At 38.9% G+C, this 27,825-nt stretch overlaps 2 protein-coding genes across 2 annotated transcripts; both read left to right on the top strand.

Annotated features, from left to right (window-relative positions):
• Positions 1-1,549: 1,549 nt before the first annotated feature.
• Positions 1,550-10,018, top strand: LOC108668547 (ras-related protein Rab-10). Its single transcript, XM_018155787.2, has 4 exons — positions 1,550-1,786; positions 5,385-5,445; positions 6,639-6,867; positions 7,211-10,018. The coding sequence occupies exons 1-4, from the start codon at positions 1,660-1,662 to the stop codon at positions 7,397-7,399; spliced, it is 606 nt and encodes a 201-aa protein (XP_018011276.1). The 5' UTR covers positions 1,550-1,659; the 3' UTR covers positions 7,400-10,018.
• LOC125178532 (dynein axonemal intermediate chain 7-like) lies at positions 9,551-27,726 on the top strand. The gene is made up of 18 exons (XM_047882505.1): positions 9,551-9,640; positions 13,863-13,951; positions 14,115-14,301; positions 15,334-15,492; positions 15,895-15,969; positions 16,138-16,236; positions 16,776-16,866; positions 17,418-17,579; positions 20,064-20,210; positions 20,568-20,724; positions 21,238-21,361; positions 21,819-21,909; positions 22,197-22,264; positions 22,547-22,642; positions 24,714-24,838; positions 25,457-25,574; positions 26,322-26,414; positions 27,589-27,726. The coding sequence occupies exons 1-18, from the start codon at positions 9,551-9,553 to the stop codon at positions 27,724-27,726; spliced, it is 2,109 nt and encodes a 702-aa protein (XP_047738461.1).
• Positions 27,727-27,825: the final 99 nt, after the last annotated feature.

Here is a 27,825-nt window from a genome sequence, read left to right on the forward strand (position 1 = left end):
GAAGAAAACACACGTTGTTATTAACAATGGTGGTTATCACAACCACGCCGTGTTTATATAAAACTTCTGCCATGACGTCGGTAGTTCGATGCCTGACGTGTAGTCTTATTTAGTCTGCTGACTGCAACAATTGAGGCAACCGGTCTGACTTGCCGTGTCCGCTCGATGCGCTTCATGAGCCGCATGCCTAGCATGACGATGAGTCATGCTGCGTTCACAAGCCATACGTATGCTAACGTGGACGCAACACAAACTTCGATTTCGTGCCGAGCGTGAAAGAAGTCATAATTTATTTTGATATGATTGAACGATGCGGATGTTGGTTTTGACTATATATAAAGGTGATGAAACTAAACTTGTATCTCGTAAATATTTATAATCTTTGTTAGGCAGTCAGCTTTTGCCTAGGATTCCGATTAAACCCATTTAATCTCAGAGGAAGCACTTAACGGACGAAATAAATGGTTTCAGTCTTCATTATTAGCATAAGTAGTATAATTAGCTGCAACGCATGCCAGATATGTCAGACGTATTTACTCTAGATAGTCTTGACGGTACAGACAGCTGATTTTTCAATTTTAGCTGTCCCTATGTCCCTATGACGCGTTCATTCATCCGACCACACCTTTATAAAAATTTCGTTAAAGTTTAAAAACTCACCAAAAACATAAATAAATGTCGTCCGTAAGATGATTTCATCTCATCAAATGAATATTGAACTAAAATTTATTGAAAATTTCTAAATTCTTATTAATGTGCTTCAATTATAGTCGGGATGTCGATATGCTCTGAATCTGAACACCAAATAGAAATTATTCGTGTTTCCTTGTACGGCTTTGGTTTAACAGTGATCTGATAAACAGACTTCAATGACCTACGAAAGTGTAATGTGGAGCAAACTTCACATGTCGCATGTACTGTTTAAATAATGCTTTACAAGTCAGTGATTGTATTATGACAGAGTTTGTTGAGTAATGAGGTGATCCATATGCTTTAGCTCAGAAAAACAATAGGTTTGTCTCAATTCAATATTTTTCGGCACAAAATATATTGATCATGAAATTATTTTGAAATTAAATAAATTTTCAGTTTCCATAACTTAACTTGCATATTGTTTTGTCGAATAAAATTCCAGTTATAGCTGCCAAATTGCGAAATATGAGGAAAGTGAATATGGTTATTTAGAGTAGCTAACTAGATGAAAAACCGTTCACATGCCAACATTATATAAAATTAATATCATCATGTCGTTACATTTTTTATCGATTTCTTCTTGACAATTTTGATGATCAGTTTGAATTGTTTTGTTGGATTCGAACAAGTGCCGACACAGTATGTTTGCAATGAAGGTATACACAAGAAGTCATTTTTATCAGCGTTGAGTCTGCTACGAAACGAAGAGAACTACTATCTTATAATGAAAAATCAGCAGCAGTAAAGTTTTAAAATAAATTTACAGTAGTAAATTCAATAAACAATTCATATTAGGCACATTCAAAGAAGATATTGAAATATATTCCGTTTGTTCTAAAAACAGCCACTAGAGGGAACACTTGCAGGAGCAGGTGTTTATGATTTCATCAAGATTCGCTTTACCAGTTTTATCAACAGTAGTTAGTTGTCAGTCAGAGTTACGAATCTACTTAACAAATCAAAATAATGGCTAAAAAAACCTATGATCTATTGTTCAAACTGTTATTAATCGGAGACTCTGGTGTTGGGAAAACATGTATTCTATTTAGATTTTCAGATGATGCGTTTAATACCACATTCATCTCTACAATAGGTGAGTCAATCATGAATCATAAAATTCAGAGACAAATTAGCACATCAGCCGATCAGCCTAAGCTTAGACGATCAAATTGCTTATTGCTATATTATTCGAGGCCAATCAGCAATTCAGCATTATAATTTTTATAAAATTATTGAGTCTTGAGGGATCATAATATTTAGCTAGAGAAAAAATTTGTCATGTAAGAATGCTTCTAAATGTTACATCCGTCTTCTTAATTTGCCATTTAGTACTAGCTAATAGCTATCGACCTACGTAATTCAAAATTGAAAAAATTCTATTCCTCTTCTGCTGATATATTTTGGTTTCTACTTTCTATCTTGCATTTTGGTAAAATTGTTATATTGTGGATACCTAATTTGTGGCCAAGAATGCAGTTTTATCCTTAATTTTATAGGAAAACCCATTGAAGTAGCCTAATTAGGCGCCGCATAAGCAGAAGCCTAGTACAAACTTCTATGTTACGTGTTAGCCCCTTCTAGAAAAAGTGTAATAGTGGAGAATTGACTATGGATATTTGAATAGTAAAAGTTATTTTTTTCTATTATTATGGCTCCAATATTCATCATTTTGTTTGGTATCTATTCTGGTAAATCAGGCCAAAGCCACCTGGAAATGAGATATACCTATAAATCATTAAATCTCTTATAGCCTTACTTACGGGTAATTTCATTAATTTTTATGATTCTTGCCTGTATTTTTCATGTAAAATTTGAAAAATTGTCTCCTTTTTTCTTATTTTTTGAGAAGTTGGTTGTTAAATGAAAACTCATCCAGCAATTTACAAAATTTTTTGTCTCGTACCTATTCTAAATTGAGTTGGTCATGATTCATCATTTCATGAAACATTATGGCTCTAAAATCATGTAATTTGGTTGAATTAAAAATATGGCATACAAATATATGATTCTGTTATTTCTGTAAAATTTCAGTATATAAGTCTAAAACCCTTCTTTAGGTTGCTAGAGACCGTTTTACTGAGGTTAGGTCCAGCCAGGTCAAGTTTTTTTTATATATTTTTTGCAATTTAGAAAAAAAATTAATTAAAGTCCGGTAAAGTGGAACTATAAATATATATATATATATATATACTTCAGTTTAGCTGTAGTTGGGAACATAGTGGCAAACCAGAGCTTTTTTAGAATCAGTTCATTTTTAATTTCCTCATTTACTCAAGATTTGAACCAATTTCTTATGTATGATAATGCTGGTATCCAGGATACTTTATTGGTCTACATATAGGACTCAAAAATGAACTTGAGGGAGAGTCTAAAAAACTCTCTGCTTTGCCACTATGGTTGGGAAAAGTCCATGCTCTGGACAAAACATCCTGCATGACGAGTCAACCCAAAATGTCTCATTGGAGATCACATAGGTGCAGTTACACCGTCACCAGACTGAATTATCACATGTTCAGTTGCCTCTAAAGACAAATGTGATTGTTACTGTTTTTAGTGTAAAATTGGAGATCTGGGCTAACACGTGCACTGGACTTTCTAAATTAGTAATGGCTTGTAAATGTTGTAATGGTCGTCTTTATTGGCTAGGTGAGGGAAGGTATTCAAGGTTCTTTAAACTCTAAAGGGTTAAATAAAAGATGGCCTCCCAACTCTCCTTATAGCCATTCCTGTCCACCAGGGGCCATACTTTCAAAACTCGCTAAGTGAATGTAAGTACGGTACCGTACTTACGCTCTATTTTCTTGTCTATGATTGGTGGATTTTGCTTGAAAGGCCATCACCGATTGGCTGATGAACTTACGATCTCTTAACTTTTTTGAAAGTATAGGCCCTGGAATTTTTCTCTTTTTTGTTCAACTTTATTTAATTCTAATACAAGATTTAATTATTAAGGAACTTAAAATTTAAACAAGATAGGGAACCCTAAATCAAAAAACCAAGCCAAATAACTGGGTAACTGGAAAACCGTTAACCGTATACTTGGATAACTGTATACCGTAACTCCTAAACCGGACAACCGACAACCGTACAACTAGGCAACCGGGCAAACGGGGCATGGGTTGCTCATAAAGTACTTGAAGATGTTTTTGTAAAATATTTACATTACCCAACACAACTATTATTTAACACAACATCAATACAAACTTCAAAACATATTATACACAATAAACTATCAAGCAGGATAACAGATAAATATATTTCTCATCTATAACAGTATTATCAAAAACACAACATTTAAATCTTCATCAATGGATATATGAACAGTGATTAAAAAAGGTATATTTTGGCAACTACTCACCAACCACAAGCAGTAGTGTGAGTATAGGGTATCAACTGATAGGAGATTTGGAATTTGAATCACCACTGACCCATAAAATAATGGTCTGCAAAAAGGGCAAAGAGAATGAGATGGAGAGCACTAATAACACAAATACCTAGTATAGATAATATTCACCATGAATTTCAGGATTCTAAATAATTTCACATTAACTTGGAACTGGAGGAGCATTACTTCCCCAAGTGGGATTAAGGTAACCACCACTCTCCAGCAGTAAGAGTGACAGCCCATAACAATGTCTCTTCATGGCTCAAAGAAATGGAATCACAGCTACATATGGAATCCCATATCTACTATGTACACTTTTTTTGTACAGTATAATCCATGTCTGCATGAGTGCCATAGTCAAGCTCATGCATGGATTATATCTACTTTACAAGCCATAAAAAGAACTTTCCTGCCATTTTTTAGAGCTGCAAGATTTTTGCTACATTAATTATGTATCTCATATCTAAATGTTAACAAAAGTGCATGATCAAGTCCCAAGATTGCTAATTTATCAAAAGTATGACACTTTCAAGCTACACGATACAAGTATTTGGTAGGAAATTCTCTATCTTGTTCATGTCAAGATAACCTGCACAGTAACTGCATCCAAAATACCTCCTTGATGATATTGTAGTTGAGGTCCTGTCAGAAAAGTAACATTATCCATAACTTGGAATCTTGTGCTTGAGTGTACACTTTTATTTATTAACAATTAGATTGAAGTTGATTTTTCATGGGGGTAAGCTCTTGTCATGGCTCAAAAAGTATATAGATGCATGCTTGTCTATTGGCTCATTATCATCTTGTTTTTCCATTTAAAAAAAAGCCTTCAAATTTTTAAAAACAGGCAACTCAAATTCCAGTAAAAAAATGTTTGAAATTATATTTATTATAGAAGACATTAGTATTTTTCAGTTAGTTTTAATCCACATAGTGTTTAACATGTCATTCTGTGGTGAACACTATTCTTGATCTTTTCTACTGTGTAATCAAATAATTCAATGCTCTTTAGAGACTGCACTTGCAAAAACATGAGTTGGGATATTGTTCCACTGTGAGCAGCAATTTATGAATTTGGTTGTTTTGTTACCATATCTGTATCTATTAATATATGTATCTATCTATACCTACCCATATCTATCATTCTGTTGGAATAACTTGATCCAATCCCAGTTGCAGTAATAGTAAACTTTAGGATCATGTAATAATTATCCTAAAATGAATTTTTTAATGCACATATCACTTTATTGTCCTATTGTATGTAATTTTTTCTAAAATTTCACTGATCTAAAACTTTAATTTCCAGGTATTGACTTCAAAATCAAAACTATTGAATTAGAAGGAAAAAAAATCAAGCTTCAGATATGGTAAGATTTTTCTTGGTTAATTTATGATCACACTACCTACCTTTTATCTTGAAATAAATATAGCATCTATGGGACGCCTGTTGGAGACCACCACTGCCGTGCTTTGAATGGACTATCATGATGCCTTCCCTGAAGAACGTAGCCTACAACACATCTTGACTGTAATGTTATCAGCCGCATGCCACCAGACAGATCACATCCATTGAATTAGATCAATCAGCCCACAGGAAAATAAGCCTGGCGTTGTATGGCCCAGCATCGTCTGCCAACTCGCACAAAAATTTTACACCACCCGGACGGAGCGCGCCGGAGCTGTCCGTATCTGTCCCGTGTGTCGAACCAGCCCACGGTCGAATGGCCACGCGTCGTACGGCGATAAATTATGGAACAGAACTATGCTATCTGGAACCTAACCCCAAATGCTGTGAGCTAAAAGTTACGTAATTTAGCAAAGCTGTAGAAGTCGCTCGTCAAAGGACGATAGATTTTGGAACAGAACTATGCTTTCTGAAACCTAACCCCAATGCTGTGAGCTAAAAGTGATGGTCTGGTGGTGCACGGCAGGATGCACACAGTTCCACTGGCAACCTGGGCTGGTTGGTCACAGTCCGTTGTCCGCAAGTTACAATTCGAGCTAAAGTCAGGGTATGAAGTGCTGATTCGATGCAACGTTCAGTGGTGCACAACCATAACTCTCTGGGCTATTCGCTTCAGAATATGGTGGCGTAAAGCTCCTAATATTTAAAGCAAGATGATGTCACGGGCAGTTACCGACGGTTGGCTTAATCCGCAGCTGATTGGTGGACATCCGGAAATATGCTAGGCGTTCTTTTCAAGGCTGATTGGTGCCCAAATTTAGTGGTGCACGGCTGCGTACCCTCATCTATATTTTCATGTATTGATATATTTTTTGTTTATTATGTTTCCTTTTATAATGTACAGTAGGTATATAAAAAAATGAAAAATATAGCTGAACATTGCATAACAGTTGTCTGTGTCACTTAGTTCCCATGATGGCAAATTGTTGTGTAGTGATATTTAATTAGAGTTTGTGACATAGTTCATGTGACATTGAGATCATTTTGTAATGTTAGCTTTAATCTAATAGGGATATAAAAATTTTGTCTAATTGATTATGTACATGATTGTTCATAAATCATAATGCACTTGTACTATAAATTGTTGCTCTTCAGGGACACTGCTGGCCAAGAAAGGTTTCACACAATCACAACCTCATACTACAGAGGTGCCATGGGCATCATGTTAGTTTATGACATCACCAATCCCAAAAGTTTTGACAACATAGCAAAATGGTTAAGAAATATAGACGAACATGCCAACAAAGATGTTGAGAAGATGATCCTTGGCAACAAGTGTGACATGGAGGACAAGCGAGTAATCCCCAAAGAGAAAGGAGAAGATGTGAGCATAAAATAGTTTTATTGTGGCTTCCATCTAATTCTAAATATCTTTATTTGTGGAAAATACTTTCTATTGACAGTTTTAAACTGACCAGTAGGTATATAATACATCATGCTTGCCTAAAATGGTGAATTAGTTCAGTTTTAACTTAAGCTGACTCATAGCTAGATCTTATAGTATGTAGTGATTCCTTCTTTTTTATTGCTATTTTATATTTTAAATCAACTACCCACTCAATCTCAAATTTGTTCCCTGTTATTCCATTCAAGTAATTTTATGTGTTGTTGCAGGTTTTATGACATTTTCTCTATAATATAGGTAACTAATGTTAATGCATTCACAGATTGCAGCAGAACATGGAATCCGGTTCCTAGAGACCTCAGCCAAGGCAAACATCAACATTGAGCAAGCCTTCCTGGAGCTGGCGAGCGCAATCCTCTCCAAGACCCCCGGCAGGGACCCCGCACAGCAGCCTGACTCTAATGTGCGCATCAATGCTCAGAGGGAGAAGCCTAGCCAGAGATGCTGTTAATTTCACAAACTTGTGAAGAAGCAAAGTGTTTGTCTTGATTTAATTAGGACCGAGGCAACTCAGATGACAGAACGGTTTTAAACTCGGGCAACAAGATTAATCTGCTTAACAAGAGGGCGTTGTATTTATTAATTGGTACTGGAGAGACTATAATGTATTTAGTTAGTTGATAATACAATTAACATGGCATAAAGTAAGACATCAAGGGCTTGATTTAATTAGAACAGGGATAATTCCTGTATATCTGGTCAGCTACTGATCTGATAGCAAGATGAAGCTTTTAGTATTTGGCATTATTTGATAAGACTGTGTAATTAACTTGGCGTTCTTCTCTCCTGGCACATGCAACACAATCGAGGGAATTAAGCCCATGTTTTTCCCCCAAAGGTTTTTTTGTGTTTGCATAATTAATAACTTCAATAAAGAACGTTATGGATACTATTGCTTTAACTGGCGTCTTCCACACGCCATATGATGTAGACTCCATAGAGAAGGCAAGTTACTCTAGTGTCATTTAAATTGAGGGGGTTACTCTTCAGCTTGATGGAAGGACGAGAGAGAATGGCCAATTGATGATGCAGTGGAACAAGTTGAAAGATGTTGCACTGGCTGCACGTTGACTGTTACTTGAAGAGACTGCAATAGCAGTAGTTTTGGGCGATGAAACACAAATTTGGCACTCACCTGGGACTTAGGAGGAGGGTATATACCAAGGTCTTCTAGTTTCTGGGCCTGGCATTCACTAACAATTACAAAATTATTGGGGGTAAAATAAATGTTAGCAGAAACTTGTCCCGTGCTAAATAGCTGGCTTTTATGAGCGGGTGTAATTGGCTGCCATGAGAAATGACCGCGCTGGAAGAAGAGCGGCCATTAAACTGCTCAGTTGTAGTTTGTTACTGATGCCATTAGCAGAAAAATGGCAGCAAGCTAGGATGTCACTAACAATCAATGTGTTCTAAATCTTGAGTGAGCAAAGCAATCTCCTCTACTTCTCGCTCAAATGGAGTCCCGCTAGCTGCATTTTTCCTCTTTTCGAGTGTCGAAACCATAGCGGTGTTTGTTTGAAGCAAAAGATATGCATCGTTTTCTATTACTATGTGTGAAATAGCACTGCAATTTGTCAACAAATTGCTGCCACGTATAGTGAAAATAACCAATATTTCTGTATTATGACCATTAAATAATTGTCACTCTGGAAAGAAATACTTTCGTGAAGAGCTTGAGTGTCTATATATGTAATTAAACCTTATTTGAGTTATAGTTTTGTTTATCTAATGATTTACTGTACACACATCTGGGTTTAAAAGGGTGCTTTTCGCACGACTATCGGTATTGTGTAACTGCAAATAACTGCTTTACCAGTCCGCTGGGAAGATGGCAGGAACAGTTTGCACATGCGCAGTGCGGGAAGCTGCTTTTGACCAGATGAACTATGCTGCTGTTGCGCGGCGTGAACAATGGGCTGAGAAGATTCTAATTATAGTAAGATGCTTACAGAATTATTCTGTTAGGATGGCGACAAAGAAGTTAGAATTTAAGAATTTCAATTAGGCTATATAGAAGCTTTGGTGTGTTCGTGCGGGTGTTGTCCTCGCCATTGTTGCGCCATTTTCTATGTTCATTCAAAAATGTCAACAGGCTTTTCTTCAACGGCATGTGACTTTTATGTGTAGATACATAGATTTTTCAGTGCCTGTGGATTAAACTATGTGCGTACAGCAGCGAGCATCCCACACTAACCTCAATATTGTCGACGTCGATCCAAAAGATGTTGGACTCGCACATCGGCAGAATCAGTGTCGTCGAGCCATGTCTTGCCAACGAGAATGTGCATGGTTGCTTTTAACTCTCAGATCGACTTTACGGCTGGACCTATTAAGAACTCGGACACACTCCTCAGTTTTTACTGTAATATTCACCCGACCGAGGTCTTACTTGACAGGTGTAATTATTGAAGAACCTCGTCCTGCGCATGATAATAGCTGTACATTTCTACGGAATGTTTAAGCACGACGGAAAATGGCTATTTGCTTGTTTCTTAATTGAGAAGTGGACGTTCTTCACTCAAGAAATTGTTAAACTAAAATTTGGAATATGTTTGTATTTCGGATAATATTTGCTTTCAGATATAAGTCTATGTAACTTTACATGCACAAGAAGAGTGATTTTAACTTCGGAGTGCTCATCATGCTGGAACACACGAGTCATGGAGGCCTGAAGTTCTGGAAGCTTCGTCTGGTCAGGCTCGACGACGTGTTCTTGTAATGACAACTTAACTATTAGGAGTATAGTTCATTCAGAGATGGTCATTTATTGTTGCGGTAATTACGAACTAATGCAGAATTTCATAATAAAACAAGTCAATTGGTCCGAATAACAATGATGTAATGTTTACCGCCGCGTCCGTAACTGTAAACCTGATGGAGCCTGTCTCTGCAGCCGAGCTCTTGATTTTTTGTAGAACATTCGAGGATTTCATCAAAATGTGTATAGATGCATTTTTGGTAGCGCTGTCAACTCCGAGTTTTTATGTCATGTGAGTACTGTAAACTTTCTGGTAAGTTGATTAATAAATTATCACTCGTAATATCTGAATAGTAAACCTAACTGATCGACTCTCAAATATTTTCCTTCCAGACCAAATATTTACTCTCGTTTCGGTTATGTCTAGAACGAAATTAGGCAATAAATGTCTCGAGTGTTCAATTAAATATCATTGCTTCGTTTTTTTTACATCCAGAATATAAAATCATGTAGACAAATCTCTCAAAATTTTCTGAGATCAAAAAATGTTATAATTGAGAAATCTACTTGTGAATTATACGCTGATAAATCCGCCCTCTTTAATTGCAAGTCTTCAAGTTCGACCACAAACTTGTGCGCAATTCTTTCTAAATTGCAAAATTAAAATACTCTGCTTTAGACGAATAGTTTCATGTGACTATAGGTATTGAATTTACTGAATTGCAATCTTACATGACCGTTATGAACAAATTTATTGACTACAATATTCTTGCTTGACTTAGATGGCCACCCCGTTAAGGTTAAGACCTGACCTTAACCTTTACAAGGTTAAGAGTGCTAACTTAGAGCTGCGAGTTTGGGGTGCGATCTTCGCTAGCTGTAAAAATTCTGGTCAAAATCGGCGAGGGGGACAAGTGAGAACAACAGAACAACAAAGTTTGAGAGTTAGCGATGGGCCGGACACAGCCAAATCAACGTCATCACCTAATTACTTTGGTTGTGAAGCCCCGATTAATATTCCTTCGTCTCTATGGTCATAAATTATCGTCTTGATCGTGATTAAGATGTTAATATCTTTCAGTTATCAAACAAACCACTAAGATACTCGCTATAAATCGGTGCACTTTACGATAACATTCAACGGGGATCAGCCTAAGTAAGTTTCCTTAACCATTGAATAATAGCAAAACGTTAATATTATTAATAGCGTTCTAATGCCTAAATAGTCATACGCGTTGCCATGGCGACTGCGTCCTGTAGCTGCAGCGTTCAGTGGCTCCGCGCTCAGGACGAACACTGGGGTTTTGTTGCGAGAAATTTGTAGTGTCAATATTATGATGAAAACATTAATGACAAAGTTGAAAAAATTGTAATTTTGATTGACCGCACTAATTGACCGTCTCAAGTATTGAATATTGTTAATTGTAGTGCAGATTAAGCAATGAGCAGGAGACATATTATCTATATCATACATATCGGACATTAGCAGGAGAAACAAATTATTTCCGTACGCTCTGTCATCTCATGATAATGACGCTGTCATCATGATAATGACGCTGTCATCATGATAATGGCGTTGTCATCATAAAAATCTAAAATACCGTCTTTAAAGATTCAACCGGGGTTACTTTCTTGTGAAAGTTGATATTGATAGTTACACTGCTACACTAAATAGACCAAACTTTCTAAACCTTGCCCACGTGACCAACTTCCTGTCAAAAGTTTTATAACTCATCTTATCGAGGACATCTGACATCGTTGTCGCCTCTAATTAAAAACTTCAGAAAATTTTAATTTACTGAAGACTATTTTTTTCATCGCCTGGCAGAGCTGACCACAGATGGTGAGTTTAATACGGTACCGGGTGCTTAATTTGGTGACAGGAATGATGAATTAGGAATGAGATTCAGCGAATTGTGAGACGCAGGGATAGGTGGAATATGCTCAGTTCGAAGCGTATTATTTTTATTATATGAATTCTGTTTCTTATTCAAAAATATTTGGACCTTAGTGCACATTTAAGGATTACATAAATAAACTGAAACTTGTTTTCAGTTTTTATTATTTGGTTCGAATGCACCTCACAAGAAAAGCAAATCACACTTGCGTTTCAACAAAATAAAATAAATGACAAGTCAACTGCGAATTATCTGATCGACAAATTTTTTTAACGTTTAATGATTTATTATCGGTATTGTGAGTAACAGTAGGGTAACGTGGGGCAGCGCGCCCCCCACTTTTTTCAAACTAAATTTTTGATGAAGTTTTAATTGATACGAGATGGTTTTTTGTTTTGTTTAAAGGTGCAACTAATGAGGAATGTATTATGTGAATTAGACGCCTATAGAGTTATTCAATTTTTAATGAAACACTATTTTGTAAAAAGTGTCAAAATGGGCCCATTGCCCCACCCCTGGGGCAATGGGCCCATGGGCTTGGGGCAAGGCGCCCACCCTTGNAATGCCCTTCTTCATCTCGATATACCTGAGTGATGAATGCCCTTCTTCATCTCGATATACCTGAGTGATGAATGCCCTTCTTCATCTCGATATACCTGAGTGATGAATGCCCTTCTTCATCTCGATATACCTGAGTGATGAATGCCCTTCTTCATCTCGATATACCTGAGTGATGAATGCCCTTCTTCATCTCGATATACCTGAGTGATGAATGCCCTTCTTCATCTCGATATACCTGAGTGATGAATGCCCTTCTTCATCTCGATATACCTGAGTGATGAATGCCCTTCTTCATCTCGATATACCTGAGTGATGAATGCCCTTCTTCATCTCGATATACCTGAGTGATGAATGCCCTTCTTCATCTCGATATACCTGAGTGATGAATGCCCTTCTTCATCTCGATATACCTGAGTGATGAATGCCCTTCTTCATCTCGATATACCTGAGTGATGAATGCCCTTCTTCATCTCGATATACCTGAGTGATGAATGCCCTTCTTCATCTCGATATACCTGAGTGATGAATGCCCTTCTTCATCTCGATATACCTGAGTGATGAATGCCCTTCTTCATCTCGATATACCTGAGTGATGAATGCCCTTCTTCATCTCGATATACCTGAGTGATGAATGCCCTTCTTCATCTCGATATACCTGAGTGATGAATGCCCTTCTTCATCTCGATATACCTGAGTGATGAATGCCCTTCTTCATCTCGATATACCTGAGTGATGAATGCCCTTCTTCATCTCGATATACCTGAGTGATGAATGCCCTTCTTCATCTCGATATACCTGAGTGATGAATGCCCTTCTTCATCTCGATATACCTGAGTGATGAATGCCCTTCTTCATCTCGATATACCTGAGTGATGAATGCCCTTCTTCATCTCGATATACCTGAGTGATGAATGCCCTTCTTCATCTCGATATACCTGAGTGATGAATGCCCTTCTTCATCTCGATATACCTGAGTGATGAATGCCCTTCTTCATCTCGATATACCTGAGTGATGAATGCCCTTCTTCATCTCGATATACCTGAGTGATGAATGCCCTTCTTCATCTCGATATACCTGAGTGATGAATGCCCTTCTTCATCTCGATATACCTGAGTGATGAATGCCCTTCTTCATCTCGATATACCTGAGTGATGAATGCCCTTCTTCATCTCGATATACCTGAGTGATGAATGCCCTTCTTCATCTCGATATACCTGAGTGATGAATGCCCTTCTTCATCTCGATATACCTGAGTGATGAATGCCCTTCTTCATCTCGATATACCTGAGCGATGAATGCCCTTCTTCATCTCGATATACCTGAGCAATGAATGCCTTCTTCACCTGAGTATACTTCAGATCAATGTAATGCCCTTTAAAGCGTATTTTTATTTTATCGTAGCTTAATTTATTGACTCGACCAGCGACCACGCGTGTGTTTAGAACATACGAAGAGTTGACGTTGGGCATGCAAGACACGGACGTATATATCCGAGGTCAATTCATTATTATTCCGTTTACACGACTAAATCTGATCTAAATTATACGACTAAATCCAAATAAAATATACGACTAAATCTAATTTATTGTATTTCGGTGTCTCTGACATTTAATAAGCGTATCTAGTTTAGCATAAAATTTCCCTCGTAGAATTATAGGCGGGTAATTCAAATTAGTAGATTTACTGTTAATGCATGAGTGATTTTGCTTCTTAATTTCTTTTGCATTATTTTTTATTTTTGATTTCCCGTTCGCAGGCTGCGAGGAAGAAGATGACGAAGGAGGAGCGAGAACAAATAAGAGCTGAGGAAGCGGAGAGGAAGAGGCAGGAGGAAGAGGAACGAAGGTGAGGCAGAATAACTGCAATTTTTAATTAATTTCAAAAGTTTTTCCGCGATAAATACGTTCTTGGTGAAATTATATTTCAAAATCTAATTTGTGTCAGTGTCGGAAAAGAGGGAAATTGGGGATATATAATTTAAGCATTTATAACCTGCCTCTTTATTTAGGCTGCTAGAAGAGGCTGCTGAGGCTGAGAGGCAGGCTGCCGCAGCTGCTGCTGCTGCTGAGGCTGCAGCAGAGGCTTTGAGGCGCATGAGGCTGCGGTGCGAGCAGCTGAGGCGCACCAAGAGGCTGTGTGAGGCTCACGAGGCCAGCATGGAAGTCATCAAAGCAAAGCTTGTAGAGGACAAGGAGGTTACTTATACCGCATTACATATGTTCTCATCATTGATCTGCAGCACCTAGATTTGTTAATATATATTTGTAGCCTATAAATGTTTTGTTCCGCATTTATTATTGAATTAAGTTTATGTCCCAAGGTTCATAAGGTTCCAATGTTCATTGGTGGGTTGCCCTCACCAATGAATACGACCTTAGTTAACATCATTTTCTGATTCTAAACATCGGAACTTCTCATACTGGGAATAGCAGTTTTTTTCTTTATAAAACTAAAATTGAATAATATCGTATTTTTACCTCTGTATACCGATATGTAATTTTAATGAATAATTTTAAGAGAGTATGCCTTATTCATCCAGGGTTAAACACTGGGACAGAAGATATCGGTATAGAACAGCGTTATTCCATGGACCTATTATAATAGGCCATGGGCCTATTTCTTCAACGCCGACAATTCTATTCTATTCTTTCTGATCCTAAACTTGCCTAGCTACGCTTTAGATCATTACTGGCAAATTGCATCAACACTCATGATTTTGCAAACTATCTTCAACATTTTGTTGGAAATAATTTGATCGTAACAGTTTTTACATTTTGAGCGCATATTTCTCATTTATGGAAAAAAGGAGATATTGTGCTCGCCATGTCCGTCTGTCTGTCTGTCCGTCCGTGACTTCACGTTTTCTGCGGCTAATTGTTTTAGTAGGATTTTTCTCAATTAATAGCTTACGAATTATTATTACGTTTAAATTTTAATCACTTTTTAATAACATATATGCGCGACGTCCACGCTGGACATGAAACATGAATAAAGAAACGAAAAGTGATTTTGGAGGAGAAAAATTTATCAGAAAAAAATGAAATTGAAATGAAAAATATCCAAATTTAAAACTTGAAATGATCAAAAAATCTATTGTAAAAAATATCTGAAATGTATTGGTTTGAAAATTTATTTTTTTGGGGATGTATCGGAAAAATTTATTTATAAAATGTAATTAAATATGTAAAAATGTACTAGAGCGATACTTGAATAGCACATGCGGGCAGTGGGAGCGTCTGATGAGCTGCGACGGTCTCCCAGACGCCCGTAGCGTCCCCGCGCTCAACCGCTACCTCTCCTTGTGGGACCCCGTGGGGGACACGGGACGGGGGGAGCTGCTCCCCACCCTCGACTCCTGCATGAGGGAGACTCCAGAAATTATTAAGGCTTGTCATTACTTTTTGCCATTTTATTATATATTGCATTACTTACTTCCCATATATCGCGTTTTATTAAAAGTAATAATATTGCGTATTACTATCAGTAATAATATTGCGTATTGTAATAAGTAATAATATTGCGTATTATTATTAATAATAATATTGCGTATTATTTTAAGTAATAATATTGCATATTATTACTTAATATAGCACGACTTGTACACGTACAATGAGATGCACGTTGATTTTTAAATGATTCTTCACAAGGCTGATGACCGATGGATGAAGACGAATACGATGATAAATTGATAAGTACTAGTACGATGGATAACTCGAATACCGTGACAATAACATTAATTTGTTATTTTAATATCGTTTGTTACATTCACTTTAGCATGACCTCTGCAGGTTATAGGCGCGGTAGAGGCGGCCATGGAAGAGGCGGACCAGCCAACGCAGCAGCAGCGACGTCTGTGGCAGGAGGTTAGGTTCTCCATTTGGTTAAAATGCAACTTTTGAAATTGGGTTCTTTAAAAATCATAATTGTTAAATTTATGAGAATTTGTGCATGTGACGGTTGATGATCAATTACTTCTTAATGAGTTAATTAATTATATTTATCTAAAATATTGAATTAATTTTTGTGTGCAGATCTGGCTAGAGCTGCAGGTGGCTCTCCGGAGGAAGCTTGATCGCGCCCTCTACAACCAGCTGCTGGACCTGACGCCCCACCTGGACCACGACACCATGGTGAGTACCAGCTGCCATGGTGAGTACCAGCTGTCATGGTGAGTACCAGCTGCCATGGTGAGTACCAGCTGCCATGGAGGTGCCAGCTGCCATGGTGAGTACCAGCTGCCATGGTGAGTACCAGCTGCCATGGTGAGTACCAGCTGCCATGGTGAGTACCAGCTGCAATGGTAAGTACCAGCTGCCATGGTGAGTGCCAGCTGTGTGACCAAATGCCCCATTGGACAACAAATCCACAAGCAAGTACCGCGTTACTCTCACTAGCAATGCTGCACATTATGTGCACTTCAGTAACTAAAGTAAAATCAATATCATAAACACATAGAATATTAAAAATTATAACTCAGTACTCACTGTAGTGAGTGACAGAGAGCGCATTTTCTCGTCGACGAAAACTTGAAGTCACGGACGGACAGACAGACGGACGGACGAACATGACGAGCACAATAGCGCCTTTTTTCCATAAATGAGAAAATGCGCTGAAAACCCTTAATAAATAAATTTTAATGTGTTTAATTACAGACTCCTTCCCTCTTTAGGTGTACGCGTTCTTCCAGGGGTCGCCGCTCGTATCCGTGGCGCTCTGGAGCAACACGACGCGTTCACCCAAGAACGCCGAGCATTCCGTACGTTGCGTTCACCATCAGCGTTCTTTGTTTGAATTCATCATCAGATTCATTCCTCCCTTCATCTTCTTTATTTAATTTCTTGCAAATATTGCACCATAAAACATATTAAATTTTCACCCATTTCGGTTTTGATATTTTTCATGGGCAGCATTTCTTCAATGCCAACAAAACGCCATCCGCCTTATCACCCATTCAATTTTCTTTACAGCGCTACTTAATTAAAAATGCATAAATAAAAATATTTTATATTGTAATATTAGATATAATTTTCATTATTTATTTAAGAATTATTTATATCCCTTAGAATGAAGACAAGAATCTTATTTCTTTCTTAAAATCAACATTCTTGAAGTAATAATTTGCCGATTAATTAATATATTATTACCGTTTATTATCTGAGCCGATTAATTAATTTAAAATTACCCTTTATTCAGAGCCGATTAATTAATTTATTATTAACGCTTATTATCAGAGCCGTTTAATTAATTTAAAATTGATGTTTATTATCAGAGCTATTTAATTAATTTAAAATTAACGTTTATCATCAGATAGAGGAGCTGGGGCTGAGTTACCACCTGCCCCCGAGTGTGGTGCAGAAGGAGTGCGTGGTGAGTGTGGTGAGGACGGAGTATGATCATTACTCCAAGTTCTCCACCTCTTACTCCTGCCCCCCGCCTCCTGTACCTCCTGCCTCACCCATACTCACCTTGTTGGGTGAGTATATATATATCACCGCTCTCTTACTCACCGAACAGCGAATGTTATTCAAGTATGTCAGGGCAGGCCCTGAAGACCGTTGCAGGAAGGAAGGACAAGGCGAACAAGTTTTAATACTTTACTAAGAAAATGAATAAATTCCTAAAGAACTGAAAGTTGCGGATACAGAGAATGGCACAGTGCGTGCTTACCTATCACGTTACTTTAAACTAAATCCAGACTGAAACGGATACGGAATTAACTAAACAAGTCTAAGCTTCGTGTCGGCTCCTCCTTAGTTCAACCACGGACATATCTCACACACGCTGCGCCCAACTCAACTTGAGGTTTGTCAGCTCAACAGAGCGGACGGATTAAAAATTAATTATTGGTCAGAGAATGTATCCACTCCAATACATACTATATATGTTATGTAAAATATCGACGCTGACGCGACGAAACTGGCCCGCGTAGAACTAGCTGGCTCTAGCAGCTTTAGAAGGGAAACAACAAGGGCTCCGAAGGTAACGTGGTCAGCGCCACCGAGCAGGCCCACCGGCGTATAATTATTAATTATTAATTATTAATTATTATTAATTATTAATTATTAATCATTAATTATTAATTATTATTTTACAAAAGGGACGTAGTCAGCATCAGGCTACAGGTGCTGCCGCGCTAGGGAGTTAAAGCAAGCAGACTGTTGGGGCACTGACAAAATATAGACTAATAGGAAAGCATGACTGACTAGCGATATGACTAGCTGGCAAACGGAACGTTTAGTCAGACCTTGAGGCTCACAACTTACATCTAATTCACATCCATACTTGCACCCCACCTAAACCAATTAAACACAAGTGACAATTTCAGTATATAATGACTAAGACAACAATTACAAAAATACAAGCATTCATTCACATGACGCAGCTTACCGGTGCACACCGCAGTACAGCAAAGTAATGCTGACTGGTAACGCAGAGCGTACAAGATGCGCGCGTCTTCAAAGCTCGACAAACAGTGGACTGAAATCTAATATTCAGCGGGAAATCTAAATTAATATTAGATTAGAAATCTAAATAGCGGGAAATCTAATATTCAGCGAGCTTTCCCTCACAACGTATAATGATAATAATTTTCAAAATTATTATAAAATTAAAAAAGTAATATAAATAATCTGTAAGTGATATAAAATCGTTTTATTGTATTATAATTTTTTATTTTATTATTAAGATGTTTTGCTACTGATCAATTTTCGAGTTACTTCAAACTGTAACAAAATTATAATTTTAGTAATGAATTATACATTCGTCATACCTGCCATGTTATTTTAAGGGTGATCTGCATCTCTGTACCCTCAGCATGACCAGCATCTCTGTACCCTCAGCATGACCAGCATCTCTGTACCCTCAGCATGACCAGCATCTCTGTACCCTCAGCATGACCAGNATCCTGTCTCTTATACACATCTAGATGTGTATAAGAGACAGATACTACAAAGTCCCAAATTATACTACAAAGTCCCAAATTATTACAAGTCCCAAATTATACTACAAAGTCTCAAATTATTGGGACTTTGTCCAAATAGCGACGTAGTTTCATCATTGTGTGGGTCATCCTGACTCAGTTTTGCCCGGGAAGAGGTGGTCTTTATTCTACGTGTAAAAAGTGTATTGTTTATTTATATCAATATCATTTATTTCGAGAATATATTTCACTCTAACTCTAACGTACTTTAAGTTAGAGTTAGAGTGCAACATTCGAACCCGATTCCAACCTCTGCATGATTTTTTGATTTTGAGGATTTTTTGGAGATATTCTGTACATTGTACCAAATTTGGAAAGTAATTATTGGAGAACTTATCTCTATGGTTATATGTGGCATTAATATTAATTAATATTTATGCAATAATATATATGGTTCTTTAGATCAAAGTGTTTTTTTAGTAGTTAGTACATTATTTAAAATGACGATAGAACTCATTCATCTTTGATTAATTTATATTCACGTTCACGCAGCCGGCCATACCTGAGGAACGTGAGTAAACCTGAACATAAGGATAGAGCATTAATTTTCATAGATTAATGCCTTTAAGTAATTATATTCTTGAATGAAAAACATAAAAGACTGTTATCATATCATTTGAAAGGAGTTAGCACCTTAATCAAACCTACATTATTACCACAAAAAACTTCAAAGACGATGTCGTATAGTTATGAAATTTTAAGTGCGAATTTTTTATTATTTTAAGATCAAAGTAGAAGCAAACTTGCGTTCGAATTTTTCACTTATTAATAAATAGCAAAATTTAGCTTATAGAAACTCGGGCGTTCAGCTACCAGAAATTTGATTATTGAAAAATTTAATTTAGAGGAAGTTCTAGGTTAAGGAGATCAGTTGTGCATTATTAACAATAGGTAAATGATTTTTAATAATTAATGCAATTTAATAATTTTAATTAAATTGAACACTTCCCGGTCGTGGGGTTGGACCGATGTTTACAGAAGACACCCGCCCCCCGGCCTGCGAGGTAGAACCTGGGGAGCTGAACCTGAGGAAGGTGAGGGTGCAGGGGGGGGTGTGGACCATCAACCTCCTCAAGCTTCCCCCCCAACCCCAGCGTCTGGGGGAGAACTGCACCATCAAACATGGTGACACAGATATTTGTTTATTTATTTATTTAAAATAAAATTCAAATAAATTCAAATGAAACGAAAAATGTTTAAATGAGTTGAAGTTTAATAAATTACGCTATAGATTTCTGTCGTTATTGTGTTTAGAATTGATCAAAAGGATTGGCGCCGTGCTATAAACATCATAATCATGTTCATTGAAATATACATAGAGATAAAAAATGAATTAGTATAAATCATTGCAATCTTCTTATACATCAAATGAAAAAAATATCTTTGAGTTGAGGACGTGGCCAGCACAAGTCTTTATCTGTCACGTCCCCAGCAGTTGAGGACGTGACCAGCACAAGTCTTTACCTGTCACGTCCCCAGCAGTTGAGGACGTGGCCAGCGTAGTCCCCCTGTCCTGGGGCTCGGGGTACCAGGCGCCCCCCGAGGGCGGGGCTCACAAGAGGAAGACGCCGCAGGACCTCGAGGCTGAGACCAAGGAGCGCGAACTGCAGCTGCAGAAACTCGTGCTGCTGTCCATACAGTGTGTGCTGTGTTGTGCTGTGTGCTGCTGTCCATACAGTATGTGCTGTGTGCTGCTGTCCATACAGTATGTGCTGTGTGCTGCTGTCCATACACCGGGGGACTTGTGTTGTGTTGGCTACAGCTGTATGGAGGCCGTTATCCTATCCTTCAGTCACGTTAGTTCTATTCGCTAGGAAAGTTATCCATCCACTCAGATTTGTTCCACAGTTTGATGAATCCACGGTATGGTGAGTACACGACTGTACGAGTGCACGGTATGGTGAGTACACGACTGTACGAGTGCACGGTATGGTGAGTACACGACTGTACGAGTGCACGGTATGGTGAGTACACGACTGTACGAGCGCACGGTATGGTGAGTACACGACTGTACGAGTGCACGGTATGGTGAGTACACATCCTTGATATTTTCAAGGATTGTTAATCTAATTTAAAAATTAAATCCTTCTCCAGACATTTTATTCAAAATCAAAATAATAAACTATTAAGGAATATCCGCAATATCCTTCAGACTCCCCGGTTCGGCGTTCTGGTTCGAGCCTCCGCAGATGGTGCTGTGGAACCACCGTAAGAAGACGTGGACCACAGACTGCTTCCATGACACCAAGTACCTCGAGGACCAACGCATCCTCAAGGTACCACACATGTACACTAAATAAAATCAGTGCGACATAGTCTAAATAGCAATGCACCTTTTTAGCGCATTTTCTCATTTATGGAAAAATGCACTATTGTGCTCGCCATGTCCGTCCGTCCGTCCGTCTGTCTGACCGTCCGTCTGTCTGTCTGTCCATCCGTGACTTCACGTTTTCGTCGACGAGAAAATGCGCTCTCTGTCACTCACTGCAGTGAGTACCGAGTTATATTCTTTTTCTAGTGTGTGTCATCTTGACACAGTTCGGCCTGGCAAAAGTTCGTATCAGTTCTACACTTTGCGCGCGCAGTGCTTAGAAAGTGTCGCTAATTGAACAATATAACAGACTCGTTTTTATTAGATTTTACAGTAAGCCTATTGTGCTCCAGTTTTCAAGAAACAAAAAATTGGTAAAGGGATATAAGAAGTGTATTATTATACAGTTTTTCTCTGGCGAGGTTCGAACCAGCGAGCTGGGGGTGATGGGGCTCGCTATGAGCCGCTTCTCGAACCTCCCCTTCATGAGCTGGCAGCTGCGCCCCTCCCCAGGCGAGACAACTTATATTCCCCATATTCCCCATGTTCCCCTATTCCATATGTTCCCCTATTCCCTATGTTCCCCTGTTCCCCATGTTCCCCTGTTCCCCATGTTCCCCTGTTCCCTCCGTTCCCCTATTCCCCATGCTCCCCTATTCCCTATGTTCCCCTATTCCCTATTTTCCTCAATTTATTGTTCAGTATAACACGCGTAACGACTTCACTGTAGCTCACATTACAACACACAAATAAATTAGTGCAGAAATGTCCTAAAACTCTCTGCTGTGCTGGTGCGGCAGGTGGCGCTGCCGAGACGGTGCAGCTGGTGCTCTCAGGAGCTGTCGTTGTGGCCACCTTCACGATCGCTGTAAGTCTCTGTTTTTTTAAATATACTCATAATTTTACAAGGTATAAGCGAAACTTGATTATAATAAGTTGATGTAAATATTTTCTCAAAGATAGAAAACATTTTTAAGCCCGTTGAAATTCTCATACTGTGATTTTTCACTGTTTTCTTCTCTAATGCCATCGACTTTTCAACATTTACTTATTGCATTTAATTTCAGGATTTACTTGTATCAATTGATTTTAAGATTTAATAATACTAAATAAATATAAAATTTACTTATACAAATTCCATCACTTGCAGCCTGGCAGTGTGTGTCTGTCAGACCTGAAGGATGGCAGCAGGTGTCTGCTGACAGACCTGTACGAGCGGCACATGACCACCTGCGAGCTGGTGCAAGTGCGGGACACTGCATGGATACTTTCAAGAACTGTTAGGATACTTCAGTGTACAATTACACACTGCAGGGCACTGTTGCACACTTCAGTGTACTGTTGCACACTTTAGTATACTATTGCACACTTCAATGTACTGTTGCACACTTCAGTGTACAGTTGCACACCTCAGTGTACAGTTGCACACTTCACGACTGCCTCATCCACGCAACACTAGCGTTACTAATACTGAACGCTAGTTTTAATAATATTAATTAATAATACTGAATATCTCTTCCACGCCGTCAGTTTGTGGCTTGGATGTGGCTGAATATTATCATGAAATTTCTGTTGTAGCGCCCACATGTACCTAGTAGTCCGTACTATAGTTCCTACTAGTAAGTTACTTCGCTCTAGAACTAGTGACCATTGTTAGCATTGACTCAGCTCTTGTACGTTCAAGACCTACAACTACTGTTCTCCTTGTAAGTATTCTGTAAATAGTTTCGTTATGTGTAAGATCTTCACATATGAATATATTCTTATTACGTTACCGTTTTCCTCTTGTATAATAGCGTGATTTTATTCCAAGATGTTGCGTTCTTGTTGAATAAAGTTCTTGATTAGTTACTTAAACTTTCGCTTGCAACAAATATATTCTAGATTTCGGTACAGTAATCTCTCAGCCATCGCAGCTGTTACGTTCTACGTAGACCGCGGCGCGATAGATGAAATCTCCGATCGACTAATGGTAGTTTTTAAATACTTATATTTCAATTACTTACTAAGTTATTATTTATTTAGTTGTTATTTGCCATTCCCACGCCCTTACACTGTGTAGCATGTCCCTGCAGACTCTGCAGCATGTTACATGTCCCTGCAGACTCTGCAGCGTGTTACATGTCCCTGCAGACTCTGCAGCGTGTTACATGTCCCTGCAGACTCTGCAGCGTGTTACATGTCCCTGCAGACTCTGCAGCATGTTACATGTCCCTGCAGACTGCAGCATGTTACATGTCCCTGCAGACTCTGCAGCGTGTTACATGTCCCTGCAGACTCTGCAGCCTGTCTCTTATACACATCTAGATGTGTATAAGAGACAGCCTGCAGCATGTTACATGTCCCTGCAGACTCTGCAGCGTGTTACATGCTGTCTCTTATACACATCTAGATGTGTATAAGAGACAGATGTAACACGCTGCAGAGTCTGCAGGGACATGTAACACGCTGCAGAGTCTGCAGGGACATGTAACATGCTGCAGAGTCTGCAGGGACATGTTAAACGCTGCAGCTGTCTCTTATACACATCTAGATGTGTATAAGAGACAGACTCTGCAGCGTGTTACATGTCCCTGCAGACTCTGCAGCGTGTTACATGTCCCTGCAGACTCTGCAGCATGTAACATGTCCCTGCAGACTCTGCAGCGTGTCACATTTCCCTGCAGACTCTGCAGCGTGTCACATTTCCCTGCAGACTCTGCAGCGTGTTACATGTTCCTGCAGACTCTGCAGCGTTACATGTCCCTCCAGACTCTGCAGCATGTTACATGTCCCTGCAGACTCTGCAGCATGTAACATGTCCCTGCAGACTGCAGCGTGTTACATGTCCCTGCAGACTCTGCAGCGTGTTACATGTCCCTGCAGACTCTGCAGCGTGTTACATGTCCCTGCAGACTCTGCAGCATGTAACATGTCCCTGCAGACTGCAGCGTGTTACATGTCCCTGCAGACTCTGCAGCGTTACATGTCCCTGCAGACTCTGCAGCGTTACATGTCCCTGCAGACTCTGCAGCGTTACATGTCCCTGCAGAATCTGCAGCGTGTTACATGTCCCTGCAGACTCAGCAGCGTTACATGTACTTGCAGACTCTGCAGCATGTTACATGTCCCTGCAGACTCTGCAGCGCTACATGTCCCTGCAGACTCTGCAGCACGTTACATGTCCCTGCAGACTCTGCAGCGTGTTACATGTCCCTGCAGACTCTGCAGCGCGTTACATGTCCCTGCAGACTCTGCAGCGTGTTACATGTCCCTGCAGACTCTGCAGCATGTTACATGTCCCTGCAGACTCTGCAGCATGTTACATGTCCCTGCAGACTCTGCAGAGCTACGGCATCACGCTGTTCCCGGACGCGGACTCGAGCTGCTACATGGAGGGCCTGCCGCTCAAGCACCGCGCCACGGAGGCCCACGCCTACTACTGCATGGCGCTCATGTCTCGGTCAGCTCAAGACAATAATATTACTTTAAATGTAATTTTACTTTGTGTCCACTTTGTGTACTTACTTACTTTACATCGAAATAATTTCCCGTAAATCACAATTATTTATTGATGATTATAGCCGGTCAGCTCAAGACAATAATAAATATTATCTTAACTGCAAGTTTACTTTGTGTTACAATTATATTAATTTACTTTACATCAGAATATTTCCCGTAAATGACAATTATTTATTGATGATTATAGCCGGTCAGCTCAAGACAATAATATTATCTTAAATACAAGTTTACTTTGTGTCTACTTTGTGTACTTACTTACTTTACATCGAAATAATTTCCCGTAAATGACAATTATTTATTGATGATTATAGCCGGTCAGCTCGTCAGGACAATAATATTATTTTAAATTCATGTTTACCGTGTGTTACAATTATATTATCGTTACTCTTACTTTACATAAAAATAATTATCATAAATGACAATTATTTATTGATGAGTATAACGATAACAATAAATTAATCAAGATTATAGCGATAACAATTATTTAATCATGATTATAGCGCTGACAAATAATTAATAATGATTATAGCGCTAATAATTAATTAATAATGATCATTAGGGTAGCGAGCTTCTCGTGGAGTCGCTGGAACCTGCTGGCGGGCGGGCAGCGCCTGGTCTTCCAGATGCAGCTGACAGATGAGCGGACCGGCGACCTGCCCGAACCTGACGAGAACCTGGTGCCGACCTCAGCAGTGCAGTGCTGACCTCAGCAGTGTGGTGCCGACCTCAGCAGTGCAGTGCTGACCTCAGCAGTGTGGTGCCGACCTCAGCAGTGCAGTGCTGACCTCAGCAGTGTGGTGCTGACCTCAGCAGTGTAGTGCTGACCTCAGCAGTGTGGTGCTGACCTCAGCAGTGTGGTGCTGACCTCAGCAGTGTGGTGCTGACCTCAGCAGTGTGATACTGACCTCAGCAGTGCAGTGCTGACCTCAGCAGTGTGGTGCTGACCTCAGCAGTGTGGTGCTGACCTCAGCAGTGTGGTGCTGACCTCAGCAGTGTGGTGCTGACCTCAGCAGTGTGGTGATGACCTCAGCAGTGCAGTGCTGAGGTCATCGTATGTTTCTGTTCACCACACTCCGCGTTGTTTCAACTATCGTTGTTGCCAGCGAAATTAATATTTTTTCATAATTTCGTTGATTTTTCTTCAATTATCTGCATTTAATACATTGAATTGAATTGGGTTAGTAGCCTCCATGAGTTCTTGCCGAATTTATTCATTGAATTCGACACTTAATATTTATATATATTCATAATTATCGTAAAGATTGATTGATGCCTAATAAGAGCAGTAGTAAGTATCGTGAATAATAATAGAAAAACTGATCGTCATTTCTGTTTAATTATCAATATAAACAGTAACTATGAATATTGAATTAAATTTATCAATTGAATTAATTAGTAAACTAGGAATTCGTGACATCCCCCAGCCGCTGGTGCTGGTCACCCCCACGGGTGCCTGGGTGACCGAGAGCTGCGAGCTCTCCCAGACCTTTTCCCCCACCCCCAAGCACCCAGACAAGGTGGGGACATAGTGGGGCACCCAGGCTTTCTCCCCCACCCCCAAGCACCCAGACAAGGTGGGGACATAGTGGGGCACCCAGACCTTCTCCCCCACCCCCAAACACCCAGACAAGGTGGGGACATAGTGGGGTAAAAGGTGGGTCCAAGCCGTCACCCTTGACCCAGTTATCATGCAGTGGGACCTCATCAATGTGTTTATTAATTAGCATGAATTTATTTAAATTATTTTGTTGACACAGAAACCATGAAGAACGATAAATATTCTCTGAAAATATAATGGTAAATTTCAAATCATTTTCAATATCATCATTATGAATAACGAAACCGTAAATATGACTATTGAAAAAAAATTATATTATTCACCAATTTACTAAATTATATATCGTCCAAACATCGTTCAATATCGGTCTGCAGGCTCTTATATATAAATCATGCAATGGGTGCAGGGAGACTAACCGATGAACAATCATGAAAAACTGCGATCAGATATTAATAACTAAATAATAATTTGTTAATACATGAATAGTATTGAAATTTTACATTAAAATCTCATCGATGATGAACGGCACAGAAGTTCAGAAGCATCGTTGAGGAGGTTTCAATAAGTGAGTACTTAATTTTAAACTTTCAATATCATTAATTGCAGAACTGAAGAACTTCAACTGTTTGCAGAACAATCTATGTTGAAGTTAATGGTGCCCCAGCTTCTCAGAGGATTTAGAAGCTCAAATAATAATAATTAATAATGTTATTATTAATTAATAACGGTACCCAAGACAAAGTGAAATCAGTTGACCCACATCAATGCTGGAAGTCGAAGTTTCCATAAAGACATCGGTATAAAAAACTGAGAAATACATAATAATATCGTTATACTGTATTATCATTTAACAATATCGTTATAATATCACTTAATAAAATCGTTAAAAAATAAGCTAAAATATCGTTATAATATCACTTAATAAAATCGTAAGTTCTTAATATCGGCGTGTTTCGTCACAGTCAACTTCATAGATTTGACTTTCGGGCCAAGATTACGCACAGCGACAAGTGATTAATCATTACCTTGATTATTACAAATATTTATCGTTATTACGGTTGTGATTATTAAGTTATGATTATTAAGATAGAAATTATTGTTATCGAAATTACAAAGGAAGTTTTTTTGATCAGTTCTCGGCAGATCTGCTGCACATGGCGGAGCTGGAGGGCGGACCGAGGCTGAAGACAGCCATGCAGCTCATGCCCACACTGCTTACCCACACCATCACCCACATGCTGGCACTGTCAGCAGTCCTGTCACACTGCTGAACTGTCAGCAGTCCTGTCACACTGCTGAACTGTCAGCAGTCCTGTCACACTGCTGAATCGTCATTCGCGTCAACGCTATCTTTTCATTTCGCTAATCGT

This window comes from Hyalella azteca, unplaced genomic scaffold (genome assembly GCF_000764305.2).
Source record: "Hyalella azteca isolate HAZT.00-mixed unplaced genomic scaffold, Hazt_2.0.2 contig10616, whole genome shotgun sequence".
Classification (NCBI taxonomy): Eukaryota; Metazoa; Arthropoda; class Malacostraca; order Amphipoda; family Hyalellidae; genus Hyalella; species Hyalella azteca.

What these genes read in the sequence shown, in the direction of transcription:
- LOC125178532 (XM_047882505.1), top strand. Translation starts at nt 9,551, where the DNA reads ATGCACAAGAAGAGTGATTTTAACTTCGGAGTGCTCATCATGCTGGAA. An exon ending in AGACTCCAGAAATTATTAAG is followed by an intron (nt 15,493 to 15,894) that starts GCTTGTCATTAC and finishes TGACCTCTGCAG; the next exon opens with GTTATAGGCGCGGTAGAGGC. An exon ending in CCCCCAAGCACCCAGACAAG is followed by an intron (nt 26,415 to 27,588) that starts GTGGGGACATAG and finishes TTTTTTGATCAG; the next exon opens with TTCTCGGCAGATCTGCTGCA.
- LOC108668547 (XM_018155787.2), top strand. Translation starts at nt 1,660, where the DNA reads ATGGCTAAAAAAACCTATGATCTATTGTTCAAACTGTTATTAATCGGA. An exon ending in AAAATCAAGCTTCAGATATG is followed by an intron (nt 5,446 to 6,638) that starts GTAAGATTTTTC and finishes GTTGCTCTTCAG; the next exon opens with GGACACTGCTGGCCAAGAAA. An exon ending in CCAAAGAGAAAGGAGAAGAT is followed by an intron (nt 6,868 to 7,210) that starts GTGAGCATAAAA and finishes ATGCATTCACAG; the next exon opens with ATTGCAGCAGAACATGGAAT.